The sequence below is a fragment of the Lichenostomus cassidix genome, chromosome 11 (assembly GCF_008360975.1).
Source record: "Lichenostomus cassidix isolate B80296 chromosome 11, HeHo_3.0, whole genome shotgun sequence".
Taxonomy (NCBI): Eukaryota; Metazoa; Chordata; class Aves; order Passeriformes; family Meliphagidae; genus Lichenostomus; species Lichenostomus cassidix.
In genome coordinates, this window is record NC_139492.1 from 4,393,126 (window position 1) to 4,413,141 (window position 20,016).

The window sequence follows — 20,016 nt, forward strand, 5'->3', positions numbered from 1 at the left end:
AGCTACGAGGGGCTTGCCAGGGCAGGCAGTGTGCAGGAGTGCTGGAGGCAGGGAAGGAGGGACAGCACCTGCCAGGACCCCACCTTGTGTTTAGCTCCCATGCCCTTCTACTCCCCTCTCTGCGTGAGCCTGGCTCTCTGCAAAAAGGGTTGTTGAGAAGTCTGGATACATGCTCAGGTTTGTTTAACAGCACCAGGCACTTCTCTGTTAACATGAAAACATCAGTGTTTTGCAGTAAAAACGGATCTTACATTCCTAAGCAGCATTTCCACGAAAAGCACATAATCTGCCCATTTTGTGCAGCTTGCAGATCCAGCTGCACATTTTGGGCTACACATCAGGGTAATCCAGGCAGGGGACTTTGCAAAGGGCCTGTGTGCATTGTTTTGTTTTGTTTTGGAGCTTTGTGGCTCCTGGCATTTCCCTCTCCACTTGCCCAGGGCAGCCCCAGCAGGAACCATCTGACCAGGCTGGCTCTCTGCTTATCAGCTACTTCCTTCCCCCTGTGGAGCAGAACTGCTGCTCAACAGCAAACAGTCACCTCTGCACCCCATCTGAAACACGAGGGAAGAGAACAATGCAGAAAAATACAGATTTCAAATGCACTGGGTTTGTCAGCATTGTTAGAGGGGGGAGAGGAGGGTGGCACTGGGCTGACATGTAATGGCTGATAAAGCAATCCAATTATCTTTTTAATTAAATTCATGCCAAGTACAAAAGCACATTGGCAGTGTAGTTCACACTTCCAGTGCATTTTAAGCCACTGAAAAGCTAAAGGAACATAAAAACATGCTGCAGACATTATCAAATGTGGCTGGGATTTCAGAACTGCACAAAAACCTTTGTACTTCTGAGCTCGTTGGGACAGAGAGAATCCAACGGTGATTTTAAGCTACCAGCACTACTTCTACATCACAGATTTCTTGGACCCTTTAGGAAACTTGAATCATAGAATTTAATTTCTCTTATTCATGCAGCGCCTTTATTTAGGGTCTTTTTGTTAGACCCACTCCTGCACTAAATCTAAGACAACCAGACATTTTCTTTTAACTGGAAACAACTCCTTTCCAACTAATTAAGGACATTAAACCAAGTTGGCTCAACAGATACAACTTCCAGTGCTGAAACTTATTCCTTGGCCCTGTACTGTGAAAAAATCAAATTCAAAGCAGAACTGGAAGCTGACAAAACATGGGGGGAGGATAGAGCTAGAGCATTGAGTTATTGCATCCCTGCCTCTCTGGGCTGCCCCTTTTTGGGTGAGTTACAACTCGTTTTCAGAGCAGCTCCTTCAGCCTAAGGGGCAGCTGCTGAAGGAAACTCTTGCCCAACAGGACGCTGCTCAGACAACTCCACCACAAATATCCTTCTTTCACTGTCAAATCCACTCTTGCTTGGGGTGAGGGAGGAGCAAGGGAGTTTTTCTTTCCCTTTTAGAGATGTCCATTAAAAGTTAGACTTCTGATGATGCCAACGTACATAAGAGGGAAGAGAGCAGGAGCTGTACTCGCTGCCACGCAAAGCTACCAAAGCTGCTGCTCAGGGCAGGCAGACAGGGACTCAAAGGGAGCATCAGGGGACAGCCACCTTTGCAGACATGCTGAGCCTGCTGCAAGCACAAAATCCAAACTTATCAGTCTGTGCTTCACGTTTCCAGCACAAAGAATTGCGCTGCACCGACAGACTGAGCTGCAGCCTGCAAACGACATCACGGCAGTCGTGAATGATGGTGGGAAAGCAGCAGAAAATAAATAAATAAATAGAGGAGCCATCCCCAAGAGGGTTGAACTCTGCTGTCCTGAACCTTTGGCTGTGGTTACGCCGCTGTTTTTCTCAGCAGAATGCTTTTCACTGTTGAGCGCCTTGCTGAAAGCCTCAATTAAAGCCTGAAACCTATCAGTGGGTTACAGAAGCAATTTGCTGTGTCTCAGCAAGCACTTAGGCAGCACCGAGCCATCTGCTCCATTCTACCTGCGCTGGCTCCAGAGCAGGGAGCAGCAATCACTCACGAGCTGCAAAACAAAGCAGCCTGGCAAAGACCTGCATGGAGAACAGGAATGTCAACACCTGTGAGGGGATCGCTCCCCCTGGATGGAGGTGTAAAAGATGCCCCCAGTTGCTAAAAATATTCACATAGCATTTATCATTAATAGCCTGAACGAGAAAAATACTAGCGTGGGAATCCTGTTTCTAGTGGGATTTCACTAAAAGCAGCGGCACCTGTGAAAATTTGTGTGAGTGGGAATAAGACATATCAACGTGGAATTTGACCCTCCTAGTTACTGAACAGCCAGAACCACACAGCCAGCGTCACTCCAAAATCATGCCATGCTGACTTTAAATGCAAAACCACTGAATTTAATAAGTAGCCAGAAGAAAGAGCATGAGGAGAGTAAGTGACACTGACAGGGCATCCTTCATTCTCAAATCACTCTAATTAATTAAGTCTTGCAGAAACTCAAAGACCTAAGTCTCAATCCTCTTTTACAGGAGGAAAGAATCGAAGTCCACAAGTGAAAAAAATTACTTTTCTAGAGTTATTAAGCTAGGAAATGTGACAAAAATCTATAAGCAGTACGTTTTGCTATCAGTGCTCAAAAGCCTCTGAACACTGCTGCGAACAGAAAGTTCAAGAGAGCCTAGGAAAATTTCAGCTTTTTTTAAGTAAGATCTTCATATGTTTTTCTATCCTATAATGGTTTCATCTTGTAACCCTTGCTCATACACCACTTTCTTGGACAAGAATGATAACACTGATGTAGTCAATAGCTAAGAAAAATGAACTCTAATGCACAAAATGAGCCAGCATGGAACATTTGCCTTGTTCAGCCCTAGCAAGACCTTTCATGTTAGGAATATCTTAAAGCAGCCAGCACACCTGATCCAAAAAGGAAAAATGAAGCTAGCCTTTCTGATGACAAAATGTCATCCCTGCTCTGCCACTGCCGGCCAGGGAACGTTCTGTACTGTGGGGAACTTGTCTTCCCATCAGTAAATACTATCTTCATTACATAAAGAAAATTAATGGCCACCCCTAATGCCTAAGAGCCTGCTAAATTCTAGCTCTCTTCCCCCTTTACCACGCACAGCCTGCAAAGGATTGCTTCTTCACTGGGGAGCCTGGAGCTCCTGCAGGAATGGAGAGGCTGCAGCTCCTGCAGGAATGGAGAGGCTGCAGCTCCTGCAGGAATGGAGAGGCTGCAGCTCCTGCAGGAACGGGCGCTGCCCTGGAGGGCTGTGGGTGCCAGCAATTGTTTATTTCTTGCTGAGCAACCAGGGCAGCTCCAGCGAGAGGGAAAAGGTCAGGCTCCCGCACGAAGTTCCCCCAGCTCATTGTGGGGATGGCTGACACAGGCTAGTGTTACACTTCAATGTTGACAGTGCTTATGTAAAATGGAGGTGCCTCTTGCTGGATGCAAATGTGCAGAGAGAAAAACAACACAGAGAGCAGGCTCTGGAAAGGTTTTCTCCACCACAGCAGAACATTTTGTTCAAATGCTGCGTCACAAGGAACAGGAAGAGTTGCTGGTGATGTCCAACACACATGTTGGCCTGTCCTACAAAGCCCAGGTGCACCATGTATTCTGCAGCATCACCTGCTGGCATTTTGTCTTTTAACTCACTATCTTCATGAAAACAAAGAGGGCATGGCATCCCCAGAACTCAACTATACCCATATTCTGCTTTTAACACTAGTAGGCACCACTTCATGGTGTTCTGAAAAATACCTAAGGTAAACTTGTTGCTAACAGAATTTTCTCTGGTAGTCAGAAATGGGCTTAAATCACCAGATGAATCCACTGAAAGCCTTGCAGTCATGTTCCTACCTGCAACACTTACCAATATGAAAAAAAAAAAACCAAAAAACAACTTACCTGAAAATACTAAGCCTACAAAAAATCCCAATCCAGGCAAAGGGCTCAGGCTGCAATGAGATTATGGAAACTTTTCTAAATCAGGGACTTCAAACTGCTCATGCTGCAGTAATCAAACTCTTCATGACCTTCTGAAAGCTCTGTACAGAAAGACTAATGTGCTGCTCTCTAAAATAGATACAAAACAGCAGCAGCAAACTTTTGCACTCTACCATGTTTTCAGGTCAGGGCATTTTTTGCGTATTTTTCTCTACCCAGTGCAAAATGCTGAAGTGCATCAACTTCTCTGCTTCAGTTGCTTCTCTAAATGCAACTGCCTTGGTCGAGGCTCACTTTCCTACAAATTCCTTGCCACAGGCCAGAGAACCAGAGGGAAATATTTTAAGATAAGCACTTCTGATTCTCACTCAGTTAAGGTCTAAATAACGCTTCAGTTTTTGCTAATTCATATTAAAAATAAAAATCATATTAAAAAGATCCTGGTAAAAGCACCATTATTTATTACACTGAGACTGGCACCTGTGAATCTATGTCCTGAATAAAGACACCCAGTGACATTCTCTGCCCTGAGCAGCTCACAGACTAGATGATTAAAAGCTAGAGGGAGAGAAAGAGCAAGAAAACCAAGGTGATTTCCTTGAGGTCATACGGCAAGCCAGGAACAGAGCAGATCTGCAAGCCTCCAAGGCAATTGCTAGATCCTGGCACCCCAAGGAGAAGCACCACTGGCAGGCACTGTGCCTGCAACAAGCTGAGTGTTGATACCCTGCTGCTGTTCTTCCCCATTTCAACATCTCCTGCCACCACCTTCTTCAGTCTACCCCAATTCACCTGGATTTTTCCACCAGTGTGTGCCACCTTGCTCCAGATCTCACTAACCCAGGCAAGAACCCCCCAGGCTCAGGTCAGTGCTGTTCCAGAGCTGCCAGAGTTCAATGGGTTCAGCAAGAGGTGACGTGGGTTCAGCTGTTACTGATGCACGAGCTGGAACAACCACACAGACTCTTCCCGCAGGCACTGAGTTTGTCCTTTGCTCAGGTACCACTGGGACAGTACCACTGCGAAGGAAAAGAATGCTGAAATAAACACAATTTAAAAAGGATGAAACGGGGACGAAACGCATTTCTGGTTAAACCAAGAAAAGTGCAAAGTGGACATGGGACAAGGGAGGTCACAAGGCAGGCTCCTTGGTCACCTCCCAGCAGGACACTGGGTAGCTGTGACATTAATGCACTGAAGAACTTGCTCCCAAATCATATTATACATGTATTTTTTAATATATATTATATCCATCACCTTTGCACATAGCTGTCACCTGACTGCCCATCCTTCTGGGCTTCTGCTCTCTGATGTGCTCAACACTACTGCAAAGATATCCTTCAGTAAGAAGGGGGGATGAGAGGATGGAAAGGGAAAGATATTCTACCCAAGGGAAAGAAAAAAAACTAAAACCATGAAATTCATGAGCTCTGCTGAAGACGAACCCGCATGCAAATACAGTGTGTGTGCCTCCAAAAACAGAAAGCAAAATTTGTGGCTTCCTTCCAGTCCCCCTAAAGTGGGGAAGGAAGAGGTCTCCCTCAGCAGAACTCCCCACTACCAAGCAGAGAAACTGGGCTTTGTTTCTGCTTGGTGCCTCATCTTTCCCTTGAATCCCTGCACAGCCCTTGGGTCTCTAGGATGCAGGAACACAGCTGGTCGAGCCAAACCCAGCTCTACCTCATTCCTGCATTTGTGATGCTGTAAACCCAGCTAGAAAACGCAAAAGGCCAACTGTGGCTCCAGCTGCACTTTGCCTGGGCTAATGTGGTTACTCTTGTAATCAGACCTGTCCACAGGGGAGGCATTTTTTGGCATGGCCCACACTGATGCATTCCCCGAAACCCTCCATCCCTGCTTCCATTTCCTTTTGGCAAACACTCCCATTCTTCAGGCCCCAGTTCCAGCACCAGCTTTACACTTCAGGTTGGCAAAACATCAGCTTTCATCCTGCACACAGCAACTGCTGTTCCGTGTTTTCCGCACCGGAGCCAAGTTGGGGTTTGTTTTTAATGTTGCTTTGGCTATGCGGAATTTCACTATGAGTGCAGATACGTCTCCAGCATGACCTAGAGTCAGAAAAATCATGTCCAATTAAAAAAAAAAAAAAAAAAAGAGGAGGCAGGCTACTAGACAGAAAGCAGGAATATGTGTAACCCATACACACTCCACGCTTTCTAAAGCCTTCAGGGAACTAACTGCATTGAGTGCACAGGGGCAAAAAAGTAGTATTAAATAACTAAAGCACAGCACACACTGTGCAACTGTGGATTCTGACATGCAGCAAACAGAGCACAGATGACACAAAGCACTGTGACATTAAGTGCCACCTAGGTGTGGTCCTTGCTGTGTGCTTCTCTGTTGAGACCTACCATTACCGACTACATTACAGAATGCCTTTGACACCCAGCTGAACTGGTCCAGATTCCTAATTCCTTTACCTTCATCCCCTTTATGTTCCACACATGATGGCTGTATCCCTGGAGCCTTGGCATCCACCAGCTCTCAGCCTCTGGTGGGAATAAATGACTTTGCCACTGTAGAGAGGAGATATTGTGTAGGAAAAAAAAGGAGCACGCACAATCTTATCATCACTGCACTTTGACCAGGTCTGGCAAAGCAAAAGCTGTGCACAAGGCCACCATGGAGCACAGCCAGGCATACCTGCTGTGCAGAGCTTCCCCCCTGCTTGGGCACTACATCCTTCAGATCCCACTCAGGCACGAGAGAGTTGGTCATCACTGGGAAAACAGGACGTGGCCTCATCTGCACAGCTGCAGAGCAGATGCCAGTAATTTCAGGCATGTGAGAACTCTGATCAGAAGAACTCACCACCTGAGAAACCACCTCCAAGCAGGATTAAGCAGTTACTATCGCTACACATTGTAGTAACTGCCAACAAAAGATAACCTCAGAAAGATAATCTATCCCCCTTTTATTTTCTGGGAAATTCCAGTAAGCTGAGGTAGCACCGAGTAGCACACAAAGCCATTATTTCTTCCCAGATATGCAAAATGGATTAAAAAGCCACGTCATCCCTTTTCCTTATTACTCTCTACTGCTGGCAGTGGACACCCTCGGCTTTTTCTGCTCTCCTCCCCTCTCACCAGTCAGCAAAACCTCCCAAATGGACGTTTATCCACCTGTTTCACTTTCTCCTCCTTGGCAAATGTATTATTTTGCTGTTTTTCTAGCTCTTCAACACCATAAATGGCTTTGAAATTGGCTTCTCTCTTGTGCACCTGCACCATCAATGTCGTCAGCAAGAGAGATGTGCATGGCTCAAAGTACATGCTCATGTCAGAAAGCTGCTGCAGAACCTTAGGGAGAGCAGGGACTGGATGCTGATGTGATGCTTGCAAGCATCTTAAAAGGGGCTTCAGAAAAGTAGGGTATTTCTATCCTCAGATCACTGAGCTTTGGAGCACTGAATTTTCCAGTTTCTCACAGGCAGATGCCCAATTTCAGAGCAGCATTTGCATCTGAAACATTCCCATCACTTTGTTCCATGCTTTTACATTGCATCTTTTTGTGCCACATCAGCACAAACCCCCAAACCTCCTGCAACTCTTCAGCCTACCAAAATGCCACTGAATCTCTGCAATTTCCTTGTTTTCCTTCTCCTTTGTACAAGTGCTGCATGATGTGCAATACTGAATGAAGACTCACAGCTTTCAGCTTTCTGACCCCAAGATCTCATCCTCACAGAGAACCAGAGATCACTGGGGTGCTCCCAGAACCACTGCCCACCTCATGCTCAGACTCACTCACAACATCCCTAATCTTCTAATTTTAAAACCATCAGTGTTCTAGGAAAAAAAGACAAGGAGCTGCGACAGACAAGATGAATGTGAGACTTACAGCAAGAGCTAGGGCAGATGATACAGGCTGTGACACTTGCAATATACTGTTTTACAGTTTTTTGGAGATATTAGCAGCAGTTTTATAATCCTCTAATACATTATGTATACTATGATGCACTCCACATACTAATTGTATTGGAAGAAATAAATGTAAGGACAAAACTTTGCAAGAAATGAAAGAGAAATTTAGAGCAATACCTAGATCCCCTTTGCTCCTGCAGGGTCAAGAAGGTCTTTTGACACCAAGAGTTCTCATAACATTCAGAATGCAGAATTGGGCCCCATGGCAGCAGCTTAACAAGGCACTTAGCATGTGTCAACTCCCAGAGTCAGGTTTTCACACCCAATGCACCATGTGAGGAGGATAATTACACTCCTGGGAAAGACTACCAGTCTTGTCCTGTCTTCTTAAAAGATCTCTTAAAAACAGATTTTTCTGCAGCTAGGAACCTGAACACGAGAGTAATTTTGGTGCAGCTCTATATTATGACAGCTATAGATGAGAAGTTGTAATTTGGTGAAATTCTTGGTCACCATGACCTCGAAATCCTGAATTGCAAAGAATTAGTCTTAAGGTCAGCCCTGGAACAATGCAGAGGAGCAATTCACCGGCAAAAAATCTGAGGATCCCTCCTGGCCAGCAGCTCAGCATTCCTGAGAAACAACATACTCCAGCAATTGTATCTGCTCCTCTTCAGAGCCGAGACCTAAGCACACAATAACAAGCTGACCTGTTTATTCAGCTGTTTTTGACACCCCTCTATCTTCAGACCTAATATTAGTTTGAATAGGATAGCATCTAAGTCTGGAGGGGAAAATTTAGAGCTGGTCCTGACTTAGCTAAAGCAAGACAGAAAGTAACTATCTAGTTTCTACTCAGATTTCACCACTAGGCCATTAATTGGCCGGAGTTCTGCCTCCTTAAAAAAAGGCTGTTTTGGCAATGCAGGGGACAGCTAGGGGGGCACAAAGCATGTGTGCCCATGGCTAGATGACGGCAGAGCAGCTCAGAGCAGCAGCTCAGATCCAGGCTGGCATCCCAGCGTGTCACCAAGAGCCTCTTTGGCTTGGACAAAGTGCTGTGCTGACATGGATATGCAGCTCCCAGATTTGAAGTGATTCATGTGAAGCCAACAGCACAGACGGTGATCAGCTGCCACTGCTGCAGATGTACTTTATGGGAGGAACCTGCTCCAGTGCCTCCAGAAAGAGAGAGGTATTTTCCCAATGCAAAAAGGGAAAGCTTAAAAAAAAAAAATCTAACCACTCCACCTGCTCCAGTTCTTAAAACATTACCAGCATTTCATAAAGTGAATAGAAGAACAAACTTTCTGTCAGCAACTTGTCTGTTTTTCATCTATTCATTTCCACTTCCCAAAGTGAGATCATTGCCTTTCTGCTGTGGCAGCACAGTTACCTCCAGCAAACTGAGATCCCAGAAACAGAAAACAAGGCCAAGAATTTTCAAGTGACTTCTGATAACAGATGGCCTGAGACTGTCAAACTTGTGCTGGAAAATGAGAGAGGCAACAGACTTCATGTGCTCATAAAGATGTCTCAAGCCAAAAAGAAAGTACAAAAAAGACACCCCCCCAACTTATCTACAAAAAATAAATGTTATGGAAATAAAAGGCTAAGTATGACAGGATTTCCATTACGTTGCTCCTGAATTTGCAATGAGGTTGTTCAGATTACAGACAGGGAGGTTTTATCAATCACCAGATGAACAGCAGGCAGACACGGCTGCATTTCACATTACCTTTCATATAGCAAAGAACAAACCATGCCAACAAACATCAACTTCACCATGAGAAGAGTCATCAAAAACCGAAGAATGCTCTCACTATGTTCACCAGAAAGCTCAAAATGGTACCAGTCTTTCTTCTTGGCAACACAGCTCCATTTACACACCATTGGACCACACATCTGTTTCCTACAAAGTCTGGCCTAGAACATAACCATGATACAGAGGAAAGGCAGGATATCTTAAAAACCTGTTCATGGTTTCCCATGACTGGTACCCAAGCATTTTCAGAGGAAAAGCCACAACCACTAGCCAAAAACTTGTGGGTTGCCTTTTATCTGTCCAAGCAATAAACCTGCTCATCCAAAACGAGTGTGTCATCAAAGCCCACAATGCTTTCAAAACCCTGAGGCCTTGAAAGGCAAAACTTAATTCCACAGCTTAGGTTCCTGTCATTATATTACTGACTTGCACAGAGACACAAAAGAAAAAAGAAAAAAAAAAAAGCCATTGTTGGCCTAATTGTATGATAATTATTTATTGTTTAACCTGAAAATAACAGAAAATGAAAATTTCTGTGTTCTGTGAAAATACCTGAGTGTTTCAGCTGAAGAAAACAAACAGCCAAGGCAGATACAGTTTTGTGTGCTGAGTAACCACCAAGCAGAGGTCTGAAGTCCAGAGCTACCACTCCAAAGAACTGTGAGCTCTTCAGATAGTATTTGCACTATGCAGCAGAGCATGGGGCTATCGAATTGTCACAGGGTACCAAATCTTCTTCTCTCAGATCATAAATTAGGTCACTAAACACATTGGCCCTTTTAACAATATCCAATGTAATTTTTTTCCAGATCTCACAGTTTTAAGGCATTATTTACTGAGATTTAAGGGTGTAAATTTCTTTAATGTAATTGTTTAAATTCTATATAACCCCCACTCCTGTATCAGCACTATTTTTAATCACTACCATGGTGACAAAGCCGTAAAGGTGCTTTACACAAGGAACGCTTTAGCACACTTTGGAGAACAGCTGCTCTCAATATTTTGCAGTTTTAAATTTCAAAGAAGAGTAACTCACTCTGAACATTCACCATTAGATACAAAAACTGATACTCACCCATGGCTATTGTATAAAAAATATTCAATACTAATGGACAAGAAATTCGTAACCTGGTCACAGTAAAGACCAGAGAGCACATGATCATTCAGGTCAAGTATGACTTTATTTGACAGTCAATCCCTTTGCAATTAATAGGGCTTCTTGTGCATGGAAGTATCTGTTTCCTGAAGACACAGATAGAACAATCCCTATGAGAACCAGGCAAGTATTAATCCAAAATTAAAGTTTTTGAACGAAGGCCAACATCGCTTGTTTTAGTATTCAATACAAAATGCTTGCAAATCCCAAATGACAACATTGTTCCAGTTTCCTAATTCATGGGATTCAAAACATGGAGTCTGGGCTGAAAATGAGTTTTAAAACAAAAGGTAATGTGACTGTTGACTGTGAGTCAGGGGTGTGTGCATATGCTGGGCTGCACGAGCACAGGCAGCAGGATGGGGAGAGAGCTGCTCCCCTCTGCTCAGCACTGCTGAGTTCCTGTGCCAATACTGTGCCTGGTTTGGGGCTTCACAGCCTCTCACAACCCCAAACCACCTCAAAGAAAACCCTGCATTGCATGAGGACAAGTGTGGGGTGGGTGGACAGAGGACCAGATGATGTTCAAAGGTCCCTTCCAACCTAAACAATCCTACAATTAGCACATTTGCACTGTCCCTGCTAAGAGATGTGTAAACTCCCTCACCAAGCAGCAGTACTCATTAGGGGACTCATAGGCACTGGTTAGAAGAATCAGTGGGAAAGACAAAGCACAGGCAAGCCATTCTAGAAGATCCAGGTCAGAGGCACACAAAGCTCAGTTTGAGTCATGCTTCATGCTTTCCTGCAGACCTGGGTCTGCTCTTTCTGTATTGTGTCAATTCAGGACATTCCCCCAAAGGCTGTCAACTGACATGTTTCACTGCTGCATCACCCAGCTGACCAGAAAACACGAGCAACTCACCCCACAATGAGGGCAGTGTTCAGGGCTTACTATAAAGCATGATAAAAAATGCAACATGCCCTGCGTGACCTTAGGTGTAGCCCCAGTAACAAAGATAAATCTATATATGCACCCTGCACCACAAGAGAAGATTTAAGGATCCCTGGGAAAAAACCTCACTGATGTCCTTCTAATTCAAGTGCAGCATGGTATGAAATAAGTCAAGTGTATCTTTTAATAATTAATACTTTTAGCATGAGGTGTAATGGGGCTACACGTTTTCTACAGGGGATGACACCTCTCTGTTCCTAGCACTACAAATGCACAGAAAGTCTTGAGCACAAAGAGAGCAACACATAAGCAACAAAGTAGATGGACACTGGCTGGGAAAATACCAAGGGTACATATTTGCTTATTTGTGTGTGTCCCAAAATGACTAGTCCCAGTACCCCTCAAAGCCAAGTTTAGATGTATCCATCCCCTGCAGAAGTGGTTGGCTACCACTGTATCTGCCCTGGATCCAGAGAGAGCAATGAACTGCATGTGTTATTCTCTTTTGTATATCCACAGAAAGTGTTTGTTATCTTTATTGATACACTGTTATGACTTATCAGCTTCCACATACCAAAGATTATGTATCATGGTTTCAATCCAACCTCCTTGGTTGAAAGGAACTTTCCTTACACAATGGATTAATGATTTATGTTTGAGGAGCTGGAGAGTTGTTAACATGTTCTGTTTATTCTCTGGACAAAGATAGTTTGGCTTAGCTACAACCCGAAGGAAATAAAGATTTCTAAAAATAGGCTGAGGTGGCCAATAATCCTTTAGGAGCTGTGATACTCACTGATATCCAGATTAAATAAGGAATTATGAGTAACCTTTAATGGGAGGGTTTGAAATGGAAAACCCAAAGAGATGACTACATATGGAACACTCACTCTGTCCCTACATCCCTGCTGACTTCAATGAGCACAGTATTCAAGGAAAAAGACACAACTAAAGAGCTGTGTAAGCATCTTGACAGCTAGTTAGCTGGATGACACATAAAACCTCTTGGAGCTGGATCTGAAACATGGATAATTACGTGTTGGGTTTTCTTTTATTTCTCCTAATCTGTAGCATCTCTTTTATTATTCTCTGGGTCACAGAAAGAAATTATTCTTGATTTTTATTTCCATATTTGTCTCTAGAACAAAAATGATTTCCAGGGTGCTGGTTGGCAAACTGAATTCCTACAGCAAGTTAAACCTTTAAACTGCACCACATAAAAGCTCTCTCACAGACCTTAGCACCTTCCTACAAAACCAAAGTATGTGACTGAACCAAAAGTACCTCCCCTAATATTTGAGACATGGATATTCACTGTTCCTACCCATTTCCCATGTAGCTCAGAGTACACGCAGCATCTGACTCCCAAGGCTTCAAGCACAGGAAAAAGAGTCAGAAGGACACTGGCAGAACATAAATCTGCTCCCACAATTGTCATTTAAGAGGGGACAATCCCCACTGCTGGAAATTCTCAGAATATCAGTTTGCCATCTGTACAATGGATTCCTCCAGCCTTGTTTGGGCAGGGCAGGGGAAGTGAAGGTCTCCTGTTCCACTTAAATCTAACACCAAGTACACTGGGGCTCTGGGTTCAGCTGGGCTCCCTAAATGCTCCCACCACACAAGTACAAACAATAGCAAGATCATCTCTGTTGAATGTTTTCCCCTGAACAACTGCTACAGCTCTCTGCACCGGTTTGCATCTGTGTTTTACATCCCACAGAAATGTTTTGACCTATTATTTGTAAGACCACTGGACAAATATATCATTCATCAGCACAACCACCCAATTACAATACAGCTGCAGCGATCTCTGTGCCAGCTGGTGCTTTGTGTAAATGCCCCATTCCAGAAGCACAGGTTTCCTGCTTTTTGTGGGTTCCCTCACTACCTGCTTAATCATCAAACCACACAAATTATGGAGTGAGATGAACCTTGGCACCTGGCTCTTAAAGTCACAGGCTACAGTGCCAGTAAAGTGATAAACTTCACTAAGGTAGAAACACAACTGCACTCCCTCATCTCCTCCTACACTGACAGCTTGTCCTGCTTCTTCATCCCATTGGGATCTCACTTAAGCCTGCCAAAGAGCAGAAAGTTACCAGGTGCTCTTCCTCTGAATAATTAAGCAACAAAACCCACCTAAATTACCTCCATTTTAGCAAAGAGGAATTTCTTAGTGCCAAGTACCTGGGCAGTGACTAAACCCTGTCACTGTTCTTATGGGAAAACACTATTTGCTATTCTTGGTAAAGGGAAGGGCTTTCAAATCAAGATAATGTTTCACTTGTTTTTCAGAAACAAATTTAATGGGGGTGGGGAGGGAAGCAGGGAAGCAAAAATAAATTCTACTTTGCACCAAGTTAAATTACTCAGAGTTTCCCAAAATGAGAGGCTTGGGTCAGAAGCACTGGAAAGTTTAAGAAATACTCCTTTAAAAACAACTCCCACAGAGCAAAGCTCCCTCTCCATGACTGAAAGGCATGTAAGTAAGCCAGGTCATTCTGTCCAGCCTGGCTGGCTTTTTTGTTTTTTCTTTCTCCCTTTCTTTCCGTTTTTGTTTTTTTTTTTTTTTTTTTTTAAGAATTTAATTGGTGGGGTGAATGGTAGGGTCCATGTTCCATCTTTACCACATCTTACTTGTTTTTTCTCCAAAGTTGCACCTCCAACCCCAATTCTCCCCTCACTGCAGGATCAAAGAGGGCATGAGCCACCAGCACCCTGGTACCACAACCATCCTGGCTGGGGGGGAGATAGAAAAAGAAATTCCATCCTCATTTCTGCCCTTGCTTTCTCTGATCATCCCTGCCCATCAAAGCAGGAGGGAAAATAATGGCCACATGCAGACTGCCTCTACGTGCTTTAAGTGCTTTGTTATCCTCTGGAGCTGCAAAGAAATCAAGGCTGGCTGGGCATTGTGTTAATGATACTGTCAAGAGGCCAAAATAAAGTGCTACACCACAACCCAGCCTTCTGCTATCAGCACTACTGTCCCACACTCGTTTGGGCAATCAGGGTAACAGGCTGGAGAATATTCCAGTGGTCTGGAAAAGGAGATCTCAACACTTGGCTTTTGCTGATAAGAACCTGGAACCACTCAGAATATGATTCTGCCAGAGGCTGAGGGCTACACAAAGCACACCAATGCTGTAGTTTTGCCACACAACTATTTTGCAACTATCAAATACACCTACAACAAAACCAGTTTGGTGGGAGGGACTTCTGTATATTTTTCCATGTGGTTGCTGTCAGCAGGCTGAAATCTTGATAAGCTGCACAGCCAACTTGGCTGACTTCACTGAAACCCTGCTGAAGACAAGCTCTCAGCTGAAAATCTACTGCTTGTGTTTTCCACTCCAAGGCAAGGGAGGACAACCATATTCAGCATCTGGCCCAAACTTGTTTCCAACTGCATCAAAGATCCATACAGATTCCATCCAAAGGTCAGCAGCTATGGTTTTCAATGAGGAATGTGCTGCTTTTGAGAGACAATGTTGTCACTGTGATCCACTTTCCCTACTCAAGGCAATTAGTCCATTGTTCCCACTGAAAATGAGAAAGGGCTTGAGGTCTCTGAAATGGAAACTGCCTTTAATTCCAAATCATCCTAAAGCATAAACATAGACTGATGCATAACAGATTGATGCTACATACAGTAAACAATTCTAAAAGACACTCTTTCTCCCTTGCTTCTCAGAAAAATAAAAAACAAAGAACTTCAAAATATCCCAAGAGACCAGATGATATGATGAGGTGTACTCACTGTAACATATTTTACTTCCTAGTAAAAACCCAAAGCCATCCAATCTCTATCCTGTTTAAATGTGAATTTACTGCCTATCTACTTTTTGAAGCCAGTCACACATTGATAAAGCTGAGCTGTGTAACAAGTTAGTTTGTCCACTTCATTCATAACACAGACAAGTTAAAACTGCAGACATATTTTGATTTAGGGTTTCTGCAAGAAAAGACTTTATCCCTTCAGGGCTCTTACAATGAACAAACAGGGAGTTCTAAGAAGTACTCATGGAGGCAGAGAAGGAAGAAAATGAAGTGCAGAACTTACCTTCCACTGCAAAGAATGGAACCACTGATCCCTCAGGTAACTGTTTGCAGCCTGCAATAAAGAAAAGTTACAGACAGAATCATTAGTTTCTACCAGTGTTTCAGGTCACTCAGGCACTTTGTATTACAACCAGTTTATTTTCACAGAAAGCAGTGACACAAAGACCTTGCTGCATTATAAAATACTGAACCAAAACCTTACAAAATATTAACCTCCTATGAAATGGTGTTCATCACAAAGACTGTGAAAAATCCTCCCTGATTCCAATCAGGTGTGGGTCAGACCTTTAATGTCTGCAGGGCATTTGCCTCTGCCATTAATCATCAGGAGCAGAGTAGGGAGATGAGCTGACATTTTACTAGGAGGGGTGGGTTTTTTCCATACTCTGGTTTCTTTTCTTGTCCTGCTCCTCAGCTGGCCCCACAGCAATTCAAATAATGTCTTAGCTCTTTCAGTGATATTAAAACAGTGAAAAGCACAGCACACAGACGTGCAGATACATGCACAGACTGTTTGCAGCAACAGCAGAAATGTTGCAATAATCACTCCCAGCCATCACCCATTTTTGTCCGTATTAAGCACAGCTGCCAGAAATTCCCAGTGTGAAGCCAGGTCATAGCCAATGGAGGAATAGTTCAACACTCCCAAAGGTCAAAAGGCTTGGTATCAAAAAATATAAAAGCATGTACAGTGACGTAAATATGCGTGCCTTAACAAGGTGACATAAGTCTGAAATATTTGAGTGGGTAGAGATGCCCTTTGGCTTTTCCAGCTCCACCTCAACGCTGCCAACGGGCAATTTTCACTCACGATTCAAAATGTTTTACAAAAACAGTGAAAATTACAGGATAGCCCATAAATCCATGTTAAAAAAAAAGTGAGGTTCTTTACTAGTTCAAAAGCACATACTTCTTGCAAATTAGAGCATCACTTATCAAGTTTCACTCCCCAACACCTTTTCAGACAAGTATTCAAAATTTCATCTCCCAATACTGGTTCAGTTCACTCAAAATGGCAGAAATACCAGAAGTAAAAATGCTGCATGGTTACCAAAAACGTGTTTCATCTCAAGGTCAGCTACTGATGGCTCAGTGACATAAATTTGGACAGATTACTCTGAATTAAATTGAGTAATATCCTTTTATGTATGTATTACATATTATTTATTTATATCTTAATGAGAATCAGTTGCTTCTCCAGTAGAAGTCAAGGCAATAAAGCAGGAATAAATATATTATAAATAATCTTGGCTGACCACAGAGTTTATCAAAAACTTTCCATTTCAAGAAGAATGCTGACATATCAGAATATGAAAATGCTACAAATGGGAACAAAAAACCTTCCTTTTCTATTTTCTTTTCTTTGCATGCAATAAAAAATTGTAAGAACATTTGGAGTGCTGATCTTCAGGATATTTTGATCAGCCAATATTTAATGATTTTCTGTTATTTACACAGTATTTTATGTATATGTATGTATTATAACACAAGATAGGCTTTTTACCTATAGGTTATAGAACTAAATTTCAATTCAATATACTTTATCCTATATTTTAATACAATGAAAAGGTCAAAAACAATTTTTCACCAAAAGGCAGAAGAATATTTTGAACCTAATTAAAAAGACATGAAGTAAATATGCTTAGATATTTCTTATCTTTGCCCAGAGTGCTCTAAAACCTTATCAGACCTCTCTGAAAAAATTAATTTCAAATTGAACCTTTTTTCTTTTAAGGAGAAAGCTGGTTCATGAAGGAGAACAAAAAAACCTCCTTTCCAAATGCTAGCTTCAAAGCCCTTTAATGAATAAGTAAAACTGAAAGTGTTTGTAGGCTTGATTATACTAAGTAATTGCACCAATAATATTGCAAGAAACACATCCATTATGTCCTTATAAAAATTAGGCAAACTGAGTTTATATGAACTCTGCAAACTAAGATACTATTATTTAAATTGATAAAATCCAAAGTATTCTAGGAGAAGGAAGTACTTCACTCAAAATGTCAACCTGATTCAGTCCCTGGTCTGACACTGAAGTTGAAAGTAAGAGCCAATGCTGAAGCCCTAAATTGAGAACTGTTAATTTTTCTCCTACTTTAAAGATGTCAGTAGTGCAGATTGCAAGACCACTGCAAATAATTAGAAAATACTATGTGTAGATAGATTGTGCAAGTGACTGGAGCCCTGACTGTTAGTAAGAGTAATAGCATTATGGAGAGGAGGAGGCACAAGTGGACTTCAAATACTGGGGGAGAAAAGAAATGAAGAATGCTGCAAGAAAACCAAAACTGGCAAAGGAAAGACTTGTGTAACTCTATGGCAGCAACATACAAAAAGCATTTTAAAAGGCAAATTAGCAAAGTGCCTGGGTTTCAGGTGTGGGACCAGGCACTGTCTATACACAGAGTTAGTTATTGTAGAGAAGTGATGAAGCAAACTGGCACCTGGCTTTAGCTTAGGAGTCTGAACCACTCTGAACACTCAGAGCTCAGGCTGTTATTCAAGACCACTTCCAAGGAAAGTGAAGACAAAGTGAACAAAAAATAGAGAAACAAACCTTTAGGGAATCCCCACACTTCTGTTAATGACCAGGACTCAGTGGTAAGAGAAGCTTGGAAAGTCAATGGCTATTTCACCAGTGCTCTTTGCACTGTGTTCAGCACCAGCAGACTGAATGCTTTACCCCAACCACCCTCATCCTGATGGAGCTGTGTGACACCAGCATTCCCCATCTCTCCAGGGCAGCAGGGACTAATCCTCCCAGTGCAGCCTTCCGGCCACCTGCCTCCAGCAAAACCACAGCAACGTGCAGGAAATGCTGGATCTTTTGCAAAGAAAAACAAAGGGCTCACTCCTGCACAACATCCCTCGGTCCTCCCTCCTCGTTTTCAGGCTTACACTGAGAAGGGACTACAGGGAATATTTCTCTTACCAGAGGAACAGTGAGTTCATAGCATGCCAGGATGAGAGAAGAGCCACCAAGCTTTGGTGGGTGCTCAGCTGCCCAGCCAGCTCTGCAAGCACTGACTTACTCGGGCATTTGGGTTATTGTGAGTAACATTTCTGAAGTTTAAGCAATGAGGAGCACCCAAGTGTAAAGCAGTGGAGGGAGCTACAATTCGTTTATGGGGCTGCACAGAGACATTTCCAGTTTTATCTGATGTGCATTCATGGAACCCAGGCTTTCTGCACTGAAGTCATCACTTCCTGGGAACTGACATCTACAGTTTTTTACTCCAGCTAAGGGCATAACCTACTATATTTGTACAGCTCTAGGGTACAATATAAAGGAGAAAATGAGACAGAAAAGACTTTAAATCAGGCTTTCCTCAGACATTCTGACCGCACAGGGAAGATTTTTCTTACTTTCAGCCTTGCCATCCCAGTGGGTCCAGTTCTACTCCACTCATCTGACTTTCCAACTTTAAAAAAAATTCAGCCTGAAGATGTTTTGCCTGCTATTGTCACAAATAGGACTGAGACAGGACTGAAGTACAATGAAGATTGTATAACCTATCTATGGAAAAGAATAATTTAGGTCCCCTGTATGTTTAGGCCTCAATTCTGCTAAAAATTTTGTTCTCAGATGCAGTGGCTTTAAAAGGATAGTGGGTGACACATGATCCAACTGAGCTTCTTGCACAATCATAACCTCACGTTGCTTTTGCACAACCACAACACAGTAGAAAAATACTTCACAAAAAAGGAAAATGTGGGAGTAAAACTCTTAAAAGGTACGAGGAGATTAAACTCCTTGTAGCTTATTTATTATTCCAATGAGGAAGAAGAATATCTACTTTAAGAACATCTACTGTTGGCAGTATTTTTTTTAAGATTAACTGATCCTGGAACTATGTTCTGAAGGATTTTATATTCACATTTTTGGGTTGTAAAGGTTCAGTCAGAGAGGAGGAGCCCCCTGGGATCAGCTGTAGTACAAACTTTACTCATAGGATTAAACTCATCAGCTTTAAAAAGACTGCTCACAGGAGAAAAACTGTGCAAGAGATTAAATGTCTGCATATGTAAAGCTTTGGTCAACATGAGTAAATGTACACCTCTGCTGAAAAAGGAAGTATTTGCTCTGCACCCAAACTACTTCATTTCTTAGTCAATGAGTAGGAATACATGTTTATTATTAAAAAGCAGTGAACTTTTCAAAAGCAGATTTTGCTTTTGCTCACAAAAATAGGAAACTGAATACTTGCTTCATGCTAGCTTTACAGCCCCTGCAGTAATTTGTCCCCAAGCAAGGAGGAGACAAAATAGGAACCTACGTGTTACTGAGAAACAGAACACCTGAAACTCTAAAATTTATGAAGATCTTTGCCATTCCT

At 42.7% G+C, this 20,016-nt stretch overlaps 1 protein-coding gene across 1 annotated transcript in view; it reads right to left on the minus strand.

Moving 5' to 3' along the window:
- Positions 1-20,016, minus strand: part of CMIP (c-Maf inducing protein) — a 128,375-nt gene that overhangs the window by 35,355 nt on the left and 73,004 nt on the right. The window contains exon 3 of the mRNA XM_085071471.1: positions 15,681-15,731. Within this exon, the coding sequence (XP_084927597.1) occupies positions 15,681-15,731 (51 nt within the window). The remainder of the gene's footprint in view (positions 1-15,680; positions 15,732-20,016) is intronic.